Source organism: Molossus molossus, unplaced genomic scaffold (genome assembly GCF_014108415.1).
Source record: "Molossus molossus isolate mMolMol1 unplaced genomic scaffold, mMolMol1.p scaffold_m16_p_12, whole genome shotgun sequence".
Classification (NCBI taxonomy): Eukaryota; Metazoa; Chordata; class Mammalia; order Chiroptera; family Molossidae; genus Molossus; species Molossus molossus.
Window position 1 is genome coordinate 71,367,451 of NW_023425347.1, and position 14,216 is coordinate 71,381,666.

General features: G+C 40.8%; 1 protein-coding gene across 2 annotated transcripts in view; it reads left to right on the forward strand.

Annotated features, from left to right (window-relative positions):
• The window catches only part of TESK2 (testis associated actin remodelling kinase 2), a 139,896-nt gene that overhangs the window by 84,865 nt on the left and 40,815 nt on the right, over nucleotides 1-14,216 (forward strand). For both annotated transcript variants that reach the window (XM_036255287.1, XM_036255288.1), the window contains one exon: nucleotides 11,041-11,089. In XM_036255287.1, coding sequence (XP_036111180.1) covers nucleotides 11,041-11,089 — 49 coding nt within the window. The remainder of the gene's footprint in view (nucleotides 1-11,040; nucleotides 11,090-14,216) is intronic.

Consider the following 14,216-nt stretch of genomic DNA (forward strand, 5'->3'; position numbering starts at 1 on the left):
AGAGAGAGAGAGAGAGAGAGAGAGAGAGAGAGAAACATGGACGTGAAAGGGACACATTGAGTGGCTGCCTCCTGTACAACTCCAACCGGGGCCTGGGACAAACTGCAACTGAGGTACGTGCCCTCAGTGGGAACCGAACCCGGGTCTCTCTGGACCGCAGGCCGATGCTCCAACTGCTGAACCAAACTGGCTAGGGCAATATTTTTAAGTGTTCTGTTTATTTATGGAGAGCACAAACCTTGTACATGGTAATTTCTTGATACATATTTGTTAGATTGAATTGTTCTTTTTCCCCATTACATTTCTCTCACTTTGGGAGAGGGGGAAGAAATAAATCATTGTGAGAATGATGTTTCAGAAGTGTGCCCACATAAATTGAACTTTGTGTTTATATTTTGCTATTTTGGTATGAGTTTATGAGTAATCTTAGAATAAAAGATAAATGGGAAGGAGGAGGAAGCTTTTTCAGTGCTTGGGGAGACAATCTAGAGTTTCTGGATATTAGTTCTCTTCTAAACTTCCTGGATAGAACTTTTTAAAGTCACTGCATATATATATTAATAGTTCTGCTTTTGTCAGGAGTCTTGGTATTTTGCTGCTTGCATGGTAGGTTTAAAATTTTCTGTGAATAAAGAAAATACAGAATGAACTCAGTCTCAGTTTACTTTTAGTTGTTATTCAAGATAGAGGATATTTTTCTCTCAGAAATCTTTTTTGTATTTATTAAACTGATTTAATATTTATAAACAAGCAGATCTAATTTTGTTAGATTTTTGTATTGTTTCATTTAAAAAAATAAAATAAAATTAGACCACAAGCTTGATTGGTCCTCCTCTTGTGTAGTGCTGTTGACATGATCAGGTGATTGCTGAGCGATGTTTAGCTGTCTTAAAATTGGACCATAAAAACCAGGGACAGAAAAGAGAAAGCCAGACTGAACCAGCTCTGTTTAGTGTCACCTGTTTAGTGAGGCTCAGGTAGTTAATGTTTGTGCAGCTGAGTTTTCCTTATGAGCCCTCATATCTAGGACCTAGCACAACCACTTTTCCATGACGTAATATCTCTAAAACACATTTCAACAGCAGCAAGCCTTACCCAAGGATATTATTGCTTTCTTTATGGGTCTAGATTCATGGCTCTTTTGGGACTTGAGATCTGAGCCATTGCCCTCTATTCTCATTTTGGTTATTGGTAATTTTTTTCTAGTCTAAAAGAGTGATGGTATCTTTGCTTCATTTGGGAGTAAAATACAAAGCACTTTCTTTTAGTGCCATATGTTAAAGCTTAGTGGAATCTGGTGTTATAGTACCTTTCCTTCCAAAATTATAGGAGGGAATCAGATAAAAAAAAATATCAACTTCTGGAAATACTTTTTCAAAGAAAAGGAAACCATTATAAGTAGGTCTCAGATGTAGGCCTTTTAGAAGCATATTAATATGAAAATCATGCCCATATTTTAATATTTTGTTATAGGTTTATTTCAGGCCTCTTAATTGTTTTTACCATGACTTTGGAGTCAGACATTTTTTCTGGAAAAATCAGTACAAGTCAAAAGAACTCCTACACTATGTATGTATAGTGCTTATTGCTTGAAGTTGGCAGTAGAAAGGCTTGTAAAACAAACCAGTTAGAGTTTCATTGGCTTACAGATAGGCAGTTCTTTTTTATGACTCAAAAATGAAGTTACTATTGAACCACTGGCCTTTTTTCTTCTCTATCTGTTGTCAGAGAACAAAGCATGGATTTTGGAGCCAAACAGATTCAGATTCTAGTACCCTCTCCAACATTTTTGAAGTTGTTTATTTATTTATTTTTTTATCCTCACCCGAGGATATTTTTCCATTTTTTGTACAGATAGAGTGGGAGGGAGAGAGAGAGAGAGAAACATCGACGTGAAGAGACACATCGAGTGGCTGCCACCCGCATGACCAACCAGGGCCGGGGACAAATTTGCAACCGAAGTACGCGCCCTTAGCGGGAACCGAACCTGGGTCTCTCCGGACCGCAGGCCGACGCTCTAACCGCTGAGCCAAACTGGCCAGGGCTTGAAGTTGTTTAAATGCTCTGAACCTCATTTTCCTAGATGATAAAATGGGCGTAACTTCATTTTGGGTAAAATATATAAAACACCCAGCAGTTTCCAGGTATATTGTAGGTGAGCAATTAAGCAGTAATTTTTTTGACAGCTTTGGTATAATGACCACAGGACTCTTTCTCAGTCATGTTATATAGTATCGAGGAGATCCAAGTTTAATACTAGTGTCAGTGTTTTGCTTTGTTTTTCCCAGAATGAAAATAGGTTGTTTTATTTATTTAAAAAAATATATTTTTATTAAATTTTTTTTGGAGTGGGAGAGGGAGAGAGAGAGAGAGAGAGAAACATTAATATGAGAGGGAAACATCGATCTGCTGCCTCCTGCACACCCCCAACTGAGAGTTGAGCTCAAAACCTGGGCATATACCCTGATCAGGAATCAAACCGCAACCCTTGGGTGCACAGGGATCGCATCCAACCCACTAAGCCACACCAGCCAGGGTGCTAGATGTGTTTTAAACTGCTGTCATACCTCTCCCTCACTTTTTTGTTTAGGTAATAAACTTTTTTTTTTTTAATCCTCACCCGAGGATATTTTTCCATTTTTTGTACAGATAGAGTGGGAGGGAGAGAGAGAAACATCGATGTGAAGGGACACATCGAGTGGCTGCCACCCGCACGACCAACCAGGGCCAGGGACAAACTGCAACTGAAGTACATGCCCTTAGCGGGAACCGAACCCGGGTCTCTCTGGACCGCAGGCCGACGCTCTAACCGCTGAGCCAAACCGGCCAGGGCTAGGTAATAAACTTTTAAGGAGGGACAGCATTTAAACTTTAATGTTTAGCTCTGATCTTTATACAAACTGTAAGCTCAATAAATATTTGACTGGATGTAAATGCCACCAAGAAACATAATATTATTTTCCTTATGCTTGTTTAGAAAGTGTCAAAGCCCAAAGTCTATCCAAGATTTGTGAATATTATGACATAGGATAGTGACTCATACATTGTTTTATTACATATCTATTACTAGTTTTCTGCTGCTTCCATATCAAATTACCACAACCTACTGGCTTAAAACAACACAAAATTATTATACAATTTTATAGATCAGTAGTCTGACATGGGTCTCACTGGGCTAAAATCAAGGTTTGGGAGGGCTGTGTTCCTGTCTGGAGGCCCTAGGGAAGAATCTGTTTACTTTTTTTCAGCTTCTAATGGCTGCTTGCATTCCTTGGCTTATAGCCCTCTTCCATCTTCAAAGCTGACAATGACTGACTCAGTTTTTTTTGCATCGTATCCCTCTGACATGGACTCTTCTGCTTCCCTATTCCACCTTTAAAGACCATTTGATTACATTGTACCCACCTTGATAATCCAGGATAATCTCCCTATTTTAAAGTCAGCTGAACACCCCCCCCCCAAAATACCAAATAATCCAATTAAAATGGGCAAAAGGCCTGAATAGACACCTCCAAAGATGACATACGGATGGCCAATAGACACATGAAAAGATACTCAATGTAGCCTTGGCCAGTTTGGCTCAGTGGTAGAGGATTGGCCCGAGGACCAAAGAGTCGGGTTCAATTCCAGTCAAGGGCATGTACCTCAGTTGTGGTTCGGTCCCTGGCCCTGGTTGGGCATGCAGGACGCAACCAATTGATGTGTCTCTCTCACATTGATGTTTCTCTCCCCCCCCACCCCCACTCTATCTAAAACAAACAAACAAAAAAGACACTCAGTGTCACTGATCATCAGTGAAATGCAAATTATAACCACAATGTTATCACCTCACACCTGTCAGAATGGCTATTGTCAATAAATCAACAAACATGTGTTGGCAAGGATGTTGAGAAAAGGGCACCTTCACGCTCTATTGGGAAGACAGATTGGTGTAGCCACTATGGAAAGCAGTATGTAGTTACCTCAAAAATTAAAAATGGAACTGCCTTATGACCCAGTGATTCCACTTCTGGAAATTTATCTGAAGAAACCAGAAACACTAATTTGAAAGAAGGTACGTACTCTTATGTTCATTGCAGTGTTATTTACAATAGCCAAGATTTGGAAGCAGCCCAAGTGTCTGTCAGTAGATGAGTGAATAAAAAAGCTGAGGTACATTTACACAATGGAATATTATTTGGCCATAAAAAATAAGAGCCCTGGCCGGTTTTGCTCAGCGGTTAGAGCGTTGGCCTGAGGTTCAGAGAGATCCGGGTTCAGTTTCCGCTAAGGGCATGTACTTCAGTTGCAGTTTGTCCCTGGCCCTGGTTGGGTCATGTGGGTGGCAACCACTCGATGTGTCCCTTTCACATCGATGTTTCTCTTTCTCTCTCTCTCTCTCTCTCTCTCCCTCCTTCCCTCCCACTCTATCTGAACAAAAAAACGAAAAAATGTCCTCTGGTGAGGATAAAAAAAAAAAAGAAAAGAAAATCTTACCCTTTGTGACACCATGGATGGAACTGGAAAGCATTATGCTAAGTGAAATAAGCCAGTCAGAGAAAGACAAGTACCATATAATTTCACTCATATGTCGAATCTAATGAACAAATGAACTTACAAGCAAAATAGAGACAGACTTATAGTTAGAGAGCAGGCTGACATCTGTTGGGTGGGTGGGGCAGGGGGCAGCTGGCACTGTGTTGGGACGGGTGGAGGGATTGAACAAAAAAAGAAGAAAAAAAAACTCATGGACATGGACAACAGTGTGGTGATTGCCATGGGGCGGGGTTGGGAGGAAGTGAAAGAGTATAGGGGAGATAAATAGTGATGAATGGAGACTTGACTTAGGGTGGTGAATGTACAATATTGTGTACAGATAATGTGTTATAAAATTGTGTACCTGAAATCTGTAAAATTTTGAATTTTATTAACCATTGTCACCCCAATAAATTCAATGAAAAGGAAAAAAAATTTAGTCAGCTGATTAGCAGCCTTAATTTCATCTGCAATTTTAATTCATTCCCTTGTAATATAACATAACATAGTCACAAAGTTCTGGGGATTAGGACATGGACATCTTTGGACATCTTCTGCCTACCATGGTGTCCCATTCTAGAAAACATTTTTGAGCATATTCTGAGGTGCTAGTAGTAATCCATATTAAATATTAGTAAAACTCAATTTCTTTTTTATATGAAAATAATATTTGTAAAAATTCTGGTTTTCTTCCCATACTTTAATGGATAATCTTGCTCATTTACCATTTTGGAGACTGCTGACTAACAACAGGGCCTAGGGAAGGTCCTGCCCCGGAATAAGACTTTTCACTTTTAATTGAATTCAGTAAATATTTACTGAGCACTAACTATGAACAAGGCAATGTTTTAGATACATTTGCAGTGGTTCTCAACCTGTGGGTCACGACCCTTTTGGGGGTTGCATGATCCTTTCACCTAACACATATTTCCGATGGTCTTAGGAACCGAGACACTCTCCTCTATCCGTCTCCAGGCAGGTCTGTCCACATGCAGATACGCCCACATACAACATGAGGAACTGTATTAAAGGGTCACGGCATTAGAAAGGTTGAGAACCACTGATTTAGAGACACAAAACTACATGGTGTATTTAATCCATGTGGGCTAGCTACTGTAGTAAACAGTTTAAACTCTTGTTAGCTTAAAAGCTTGTGTCTCATTCATGTCCTAGTCCAACACATGTTGGGTGGAGGTGGAAGGGGATCTCTCTTTTAAAAAGGACAGGGCCTGCTCTGGCTGGTTTGGCTCAGTGGTTAGAGCATCGTCCTGTGGACTGAAGGGTCGAGGGTTCAATTCTGGTCAAGGGCATGCACCTGAGTTGAAGGTTCTATGACCTGCCCTGGTTGGGGTTGTTCAGGAGGCAACCAATGGATGCATCTCAGATTGATATCTCTGTCTCTCTCTCTTTCTCTCTCCCTCCCTACCTCCCTTCCACTCTCTCTAAAAAAAAAAAAAATCAATGGAAAAATATCCTTGGGTGAGGATTAACAAAAAAAATAAAATAGAAAGGACAGGGCCTCATATTCCTCCACTGGATTTTCTGCATCTGCTGAAAGAATAAAGTGTGGAGAATAATGTTGAGTCTTTATGGAACAGGCTTAGAAATGACATAATCACTTCTGCCCCTATACCTCTGGCCAGAACTCAGTGTTACTAGTTGTAACACCAGTTGTTACTAGGACGTGTAGTCTACTTCAGGGAAACAGTCTCCTTCAGGAGGAAAAGGGAAGCAGTTTAGTAAAAAACCGTAGCCATTCTCTTCCACACATAACATCCCTGCCATTAAGCACCCTTTAATTTAGTAGAAGAAACAGACACAGATAAAACTTGATGTAGAAGGCAGGCCTGGTAAGTGTTACAACAGTGGTTTATGTGGAGTGATATGATTGTAGAGGGAAGAGAAAAAATTTTTATTAGAAAGATTAGGGATATCTTGAAATTATGTCTCTGAGATAGGAATTATTCTAACCTTCCTCAAAGGGCCATTTTAAGATTAAATGACTTAATACATGGCAGTGCCTGGCATACTAAATGGTATATAGCCCAGCCACTGTGGCTCAGTGGTTGAGCACTGACCCATGCACCAAGAGGTTGCTGGTTCGATTTCCAGTCAAGGCACATGCCCAGGTTGTAAGCCAGATCCCTAGTCGGGGACATGCAGGAGGCAGCCAATCAATGTTCTCTCTTATTGATGTTTTTATCTCTCTCCCTCATTTCTCTCTCTAAAATCAACAAAGAAAAAAATGGTATATAAATATTTGATTCTGTTGTTATTATTTGGACATATTCTTGAACTGAGTTTTTAAGGATTGGTAGAACTTTGAAAAAGGAATTCCAAATGGACTCATTTTAACAACTGGAATTCAGAACATAATTAGGAGTGGCAGATTATATAATTAAACCGTAGAGAATGCATGTGGATGTAATAGAAGCTAAGGAAGAAAGGCTTGAGTCAGATCATTCAGACTCTTGAATAATATGCTAAGGAATTGGGACTTTGATCAGGAGCTATGAGCTGCCACAAAGTTTTTGACTAACAGTAGCTTCTTAAGGAAAGGGATTGTCTTGTTCATTTTTAAATCCCTTTTATAACTGTAAGAAGAGGTAATATAACACTGTGATTAAGAGCACAGACACTGGAACCCATTGTTCAGGTTTGACTTCTGACTCTGACTCTGTCACTTATTAGCTATATGACTGTGGGCGAGTTACTTAATTTTTCTGAGCCTCAGTTTCTTCTTAAAAAAAAATTTTTTTTAATTTATTGATTTTAGAGAGAAAGAGGGAGAGAGAGAAAGAGAGAGAGAAAATCATTGGTTGATTCTTGTATGTACCCTGGCTGAATATGGAACCCAGAACCTTAGTGTGTTGGGACAACGCTCCAACCAACTGAGCTACCCAGCCAGTTTCTTTATCAATATAATTGGGATAATAAAAGTACTACTTCATTGGGTTGGTGTGAGGATTAAATGAATGTAACGTAAACTGCTTAAAATAATGCTTGCATAAGAAGTGCCCTTTAAGATATAGTTGTTGTTTTTTTTTTAATCCTCACCTGAGGATGTTTTATTTTATTTTATTTTTTATCCTCACTCGAGGACTTTTTTTTCCATTTTTTGTTCAGATAGAGTGGGAAGGAGAGAGAGGAAGAGAGAGAGAGAGAGAAACATCAACGTGAAAGGGACACACCGAGTGGCTGCCTCCCGCACGACCCAACCAGGGCCGGGGACAAACTGCAATCGAGGTACATGCCCTTAGCGGGAACCGAACCCGGGTCTCTCTGGACCCCAGGCCGATGCTCTAACTGCTGAGCTAAACCAGCCAGGGCGAGGATATTTTTAAAAATATCTTCAGATAGAGTGGGAGGGGAGGAGAGAGAGAGAAAGAGAGAGAGACATCGATGTGAGAGAGACACATTGACTGGTTGCCTCCCGCACGACTGACCAGGGCTGGGGAAGAACCACAACCGAAGTACGTGCCCTTGACTGGAGTCAAACCCTCGACTCTTTGCTCCATGGGCCAATGCTAACTGCTGAGCCAAAACGGCCAGGGCAAGAGATAGTTGTTATTATAATCATTACCAATGCCTGGCACATAGTAGGCACTGAATAATTTTTGAGTGCTCAGAGTTGCTTTAAATTTACCCAGCAAGTGTTTATATACTATTATATGCTAAGCAAGAGAATGCTATTTAGAAGCTTATGGTCCTGCCTGGCCGGTGTGGCTTAGTGGATTGAGTGTTGTCCCATGGATTGAGGGGCCCCAGTTCAATTCCCGGTCAAGGCACTTGCCCAGTTGCCAACTGGATCCCCAGTGGGGTTCCTGCAGGAGGCAGCCGATCAATGTATCTCTCTCACATTGATGTTTCCATCTCTCTCCCTCCCTCTCTCTCTAAAAAAATCAATAAGCCCTGGTCAGTTTGGCTCAGCGGTTAGAGCATTGGCCTGTGGTCCAGAGAGACCCAGGTTTGGTTCCCGCTAAGGGCACATACCTCGATTGCAGTTTGTCTCCGGCCCTGGCAGGTGGCAGCCACTCGATGTGTCCCTTTCACATCGATGTTTCTCTCTCTCTCTGTTCCTCTCTCTCCCTCCCACTCTACTTGAACAAAAAATGGAAAAATGTCCTCGGGTGAGGATAAAAAATAATAATAATTAATAATATATCTTTAAAAAAAAAAGAAGCTTGTGGTTAGTAGTGGAGATATAAGGCATGTTATGAAACATAGTCAAAGGTAGGAAATGATGATGCTATGGGAGAGTGGTGTAGATGGAGTGCCTTGATGGTTCAGAAACATGTTAGTTCAGAAGGGAGCCAAATTTGTTTAATGGGAAAGGAAGTATTTGAACTGGGCTTTGGAGATTGGTAGATTCTATTTGGAAGGGGGGGGGCATTCTAGCCAGTGGAAACGGCCTCAGAAAAGGTGAAGGTGTGGAAAAGCCTGGTAATGACCTTTATGGGAAATGGTAAATCATGCTATAGGAAAGACTGAGGCACATTAAGTCTCTGGTCAAAGTCAAATTGACTAATGGTATCAGAGTTGGGAGTTTTCTATTATAGTCTTACCAACATTAGAGATCAGCTGTCTTTTGTATAGACTGAGCCTTGCTATTTAATGGATGGTCCATGGACCAAACAACATCAGCATCACCTGGGAGCTTTGTAGGGATTCTGACTCTCAGACCCCCCCCATAGAATCAGAGTCTGCAATTTGCATGATTCTTAAGTGATTCATTTCCACATTAAAATTTATGGAGCACTGATCTAAAAAACAAAAGCAACTCTCCCTATTTCTCAACATGAATGTGTATAATATAAAACTAAAAGTAACAAAGTTGAAGAATCACTCTGCTTTCAAGCACATGCATTAAGAAAGTGGTTCTGCCCTGGCCAATTTGGCTCAGCAGTTAAGAGCGTCAGCCTGCGGTCCGGAGAGACTGGGGTTTGTTCGGTTCCCGCTAAGGGCGCATGCCTGGTTGCAGTTTGTTCCCGGCCCAAGTTGGTCATGCGGGTGGCAGCCCCTCGATGTGTACCTTTCACGTCGATGATTCTCTCTCTCTCTCTCCTCCACTCTATCTGAACAAAAAATAGAAAAATGTCCTCGGGTGAGGATAAAAAAAAAAAAAAAAAAAGAAAGACAGTAGTTCCTTCTTGAAAAGTAATTCTAGCTGACATGATTTGGGGTGGTGGTAGTGGGGAATAGGAATCATTCAGGATGTGATTTTTTTTTTAGGTCTTGTCTCATACCAAAAAAGATTTGAGGTTTTATCCACAGAGTTTGATATAATTAGCAATAAATTTTTAAAAAAATTTTTCTTTATTGATTTTAGAGAGAGAGGAAGGGAGAGGGAGAGAGAGACAGAAAAATTGATGAGAGAGAACATCGACTGGCTGCCTCCTGCATGCCCCCCACTGGGGATCGGGCCCACAACCTGGGCATGTATACTGACCAGGAATCGAACTGGTGACCTCTTGGCGCATGGATCGCCACTCAACCACTGAGCCACACTGGCCAGACGGCAATAAAATTTTTAGTGAAAACTTATTGTTAATATTAAATGCTTTTGTAGGCATATATCACTTCCTTGTTAAGGATGAGTAATATTTCCCTTTTAAAGTATATTCTATTTATAGCAACTGGAATGATTAATTCTGCTCAAGCTTTTATTCCAATATAAAGCTAATGCCTGTTTCAGCTTGCCGGCTCTGTAACACCTTTTTGGATGTGGTGGTGGTAGTGGAAAGGAAATGAGGTTGAGGAGGTCAGTCAGAAAAGCTTCATATAGAAGTAGAGTTGTGCAACACCACTCTGATGTGGTGATGTAAGAAGAGGGTGTGGAAAAAGGCAAACAGAAAACTGTCACATGAAGCCCGTGACTCCCTGAATGTGCTGTCTGATACCTCTGTGACTGATTGGTCACAGTGACCATGAGTGTAGGGGGAGGGGAAGCAGGGGTGCATCATACCAAAACCAGGTCTTTTCAGCCTCTAGGAGACCCATTACTTTATTTTTTGTTAATCTTCACCCGAGGATATTTTTTCTATTGATTTTTGGAGAGAGTGGAAAGGAGAGTACAGGGAATGGGGCAGGGGGGTGGGGTGGGGGGGAGAAACATCAATGTTTCTCTCACTTCGATTGGTTGTCTTGGGCCTGGAATCGAACTTGCAACCCAGGTACATACCCTTGGCTGGTAATTAAACCCAAGACCCTTCGGTTTTTGGGCCAACACTCTAACCACTGAGCAACACCATCCAGGGCTATATCATGCTATTTTTAAGGCTTACCCCCTTCCTTGTTCACCATTGCTTTTTACCACTAGGTCTTGCCACAACCAGATGTTTCATGTAAACTTAGAAATTTACCAGCCTGGTATCAAAATTTGAGAGGCTATAAGGTTGTTCAGGAGCCAGGGGGACTTCACAGGTATTAGGTTGATTCTGATGCATAGAAAACTAAACTAGTTTCTCTATATGGCAGTTATATTTATGTTCTTTTCATTTGTTTAAAAAAACTTTTGTTTTATAGGTTCATGGGTGTGTGTGTACATCAAGGACAATTGCATGCACTTACAGAGGTAAGACAAACTTCAATAAATGTTCTGAAGGTGACTTCTTTGCCTTAGTTTCAGCAATTTATGCTTCCTTAGTGATTGTTACTTGCATATGTAAGGAAAATGTATATGCATTTGTGTTCATATAAAAATGGCAGGGTTAACAATGCTTTTTTCTGTTGCCTAGGACAATGGCCATATCTCTTACTACTCTTGGATTCCCTCAAACTACTTGGTAAAGCCCTGGCTCATGTGGCTTAGTGGATGGAGAGTTGGCCAGAGCACCCAAGGGTCACAGGTTCGATTCCCAGTCAGGGGTGCATACCTCGGTTGCAGATTTGATCCTGGTCAGGGCGTGTGTGAGAGGCAGCCAGTTGATGTCTCTCGCTCACATCATTGTTTCTTTCTCTCTCTCCCTCCCTCCCTTCCATTCTCTCTAAAAATCAATGGAAAATATATCCTCGGGTAAGGATTAATTAACCAAAAAATTTAATTAAAAAAAAATACTCTGACAGTATGAGTGCTCAAATATTAAATTGGTTCTTGCTGCCTGGATGACCCCTCCTAAGCTAAGGGATGGCTTTGCTTGGCTGCAGACTCTGGCATGGCAACAGATTCCCAGACTACCCAGAAATGTTTCTTGTCTTGATCTAGAATACCAATGTCACTGCTGTAGTTTCCTGATTGGTCTTATTACTCCTTGGAATCAGTTTACATCCCCATTCTCATTTCATTTTTTGCCTCTTCTAGGGAGATAAATATGTGATAGTCATTACTAAGCCTCTGAGGACCAGAGAATCTTTTCTAGAACAGAGGTTTCCCAAATTCAGGTACTGAGTTATCAGCTTAAGAATTTTCTTGGGTACTTCTTAGAAACACAGATTCCTAGAATCTTCTAGGTTTAGTAGGTCTGCATAACGGCCATATGTATTAAAAGTTCCCCAGATTATTCCAATTTCTCCTTGTACCAAAATGCAAAATGAAGAAACTTAGGAAGGAATTAACAGAATATGCAAGAATATTGGTTTCTGCCCTGGCCAGTTTGGCTCAGCGGTTAGAGCGTCAGCCTGCGGTCCAGAGAGACCCGGGTTTGGTTCCTGCTAAGGGCATGTACGTACCTCAGTTGCAGTTTGTCCCTGGCCCTGGTTGGGTTGTATGGGTGGTAGCCACTCAATGTGTCCCTTTCACGTTGATGTTTCTCTCCCCCTCCCCCCACTCTATCTGAACAAAAAATGGAAAAATGTCCTCGGGTGAGGATTAACCAAAAAAAAAAAAAAGTCTGGGAGAAGGGCAGATTAAGGAGTGGCTAGTGAGGTAAGAAGAAAACTAGGAAAGAAAACCTAGAATGGAAAGGAAGAAGGAGTTTCAAGGAAAAGAGAATAATTAATTGTGGCAAATGCCGCTGCTGCTAAGATGAAGATGACTTCACAAGGATACTGTGAGGATGAAATGTGAAATGCTTATTAAGCACAATGCCTGGTATATAGTAATTGCTAAATACATTTGAACTCTTATAGCTTTTATTATTAACAGTGACTAGTCCCTCTTAAACTCCTTGAAATATCAGTATTTTTCATTTAGTACTTAATTCTATGCTGTTGTTAATGTCATTACATTTTTAAAAATTTTTTATGGCCCTGGCCAGTTTGGTTCAGCGGTTAGAGCATCGGCCTGCGGTCCCAAGAGACCCGGGTTCGGTTCCTGCTAAGGGCACGTACCTCGGTTGCAGTTTGTCAGCCCTGGTTGGTTGTGCGGGTTGCAGCCACTTAATGTGTCCCTTTCATGTCGATGTTTCTTTCTCTCTCTCTCTCTCTCTCTCTCTCTCTCTCTTCCTCTCCCTCCCTCCCACTCTATCTGAACAAAAAACAAGGAAAAATGTCCTTGGGTAAGGATAAAAATAAATAAATAAATAAAAATAAAAAAAATTTTTTTGAAGAAAAGCACATATGAAAAATATACAGCTTACTAAATTTTTATAAATAAAGACACCCTTAACTAGCATCCCAGATCAAGAAACATTTTCTGTGTATTTCTTTTCTCACAAGTGAGTCTATAAATTCTTCAAAGACAACTGTCTTCTTCTCTCCAGCCTTCTATCCCCCAGAACTCTGACACATTAATAATTGTAGAAGTATTTGTTACTCCCTGCTTATATCACTGTTCTCTGAAATGTGAGCTCAGTGAAAGGGATTATATATTGGGTTTGCTGACAAAGAAGAACATTTTTTAATATTTGTGATCAAAGCCCTGGCCGGTTTGCCCAGTAGTTAGAGCGTTGGCTCATGGACCAATGAGTCTTGGGTTTGATTCTCGTGAAGGACACATACCTGGGTTGCTGTTCGGTCCCCAACCTTGGTCAGGGTCGTGTGGGAGGCAACCGGTCAATGTGTCTCTTTCACATCAATGTTTCTCTCTCTCTCTACCCCTTCCTCCCTCCTACTTTATTTGAAAATAAATGGAAAAATATCCTCGGGTGAGGGTTGAAAAAAAAATATTTGTGATCATGTCGCGAATTTGGAAGTGGGTAATAATGGAAATGGCAGAAATGAATGATCTTAATACAACATTCCCTTGGCCCTGTTGCATTTAAATAATCTTTTCTTTTGCTTTTTAACTTGTTTTGTTTGTTTGTTTGTTTGTTTATCTTCACCCCAACGACATTTATCTTGAGATAGAGTGGGAGGAAGAGAGGGAGGAAGAGAGAGAGAGAGAAACATTGATGTGAGAGAGACACATGAAATGGTTACCACCCACGTGACCCTGGGGACAAACTGCAACCGAGGTACGTGCCCTTAACGTAACTGAACCTGAGCCTCTCTAATCCACGGGTCGACGCTCTAACCACTGAGCAAGCCAGCCAGAGAGCTTTTTATAACCTGTTTATAGCACATACAACATACAAGGGGTGCTTTGTCAGAGAGTGTGTATTTCTAGTATCATTAATGAGATATTGATATAGCTTATGATGTTAATACTTTTTATTATGATATTAATAGGCTGATGGTCACGAAGTCCAATTATCCCAAAGGTCTTGGGTATTTTTGGAAGGGGATCAACATAGGTCTCTGGGGACTCTTATATTTAATTGCCTTATAATTTTGACTTGGCAGCACAGTTACTGATTTTACTAAGGATCATAAAAGTAAATTAC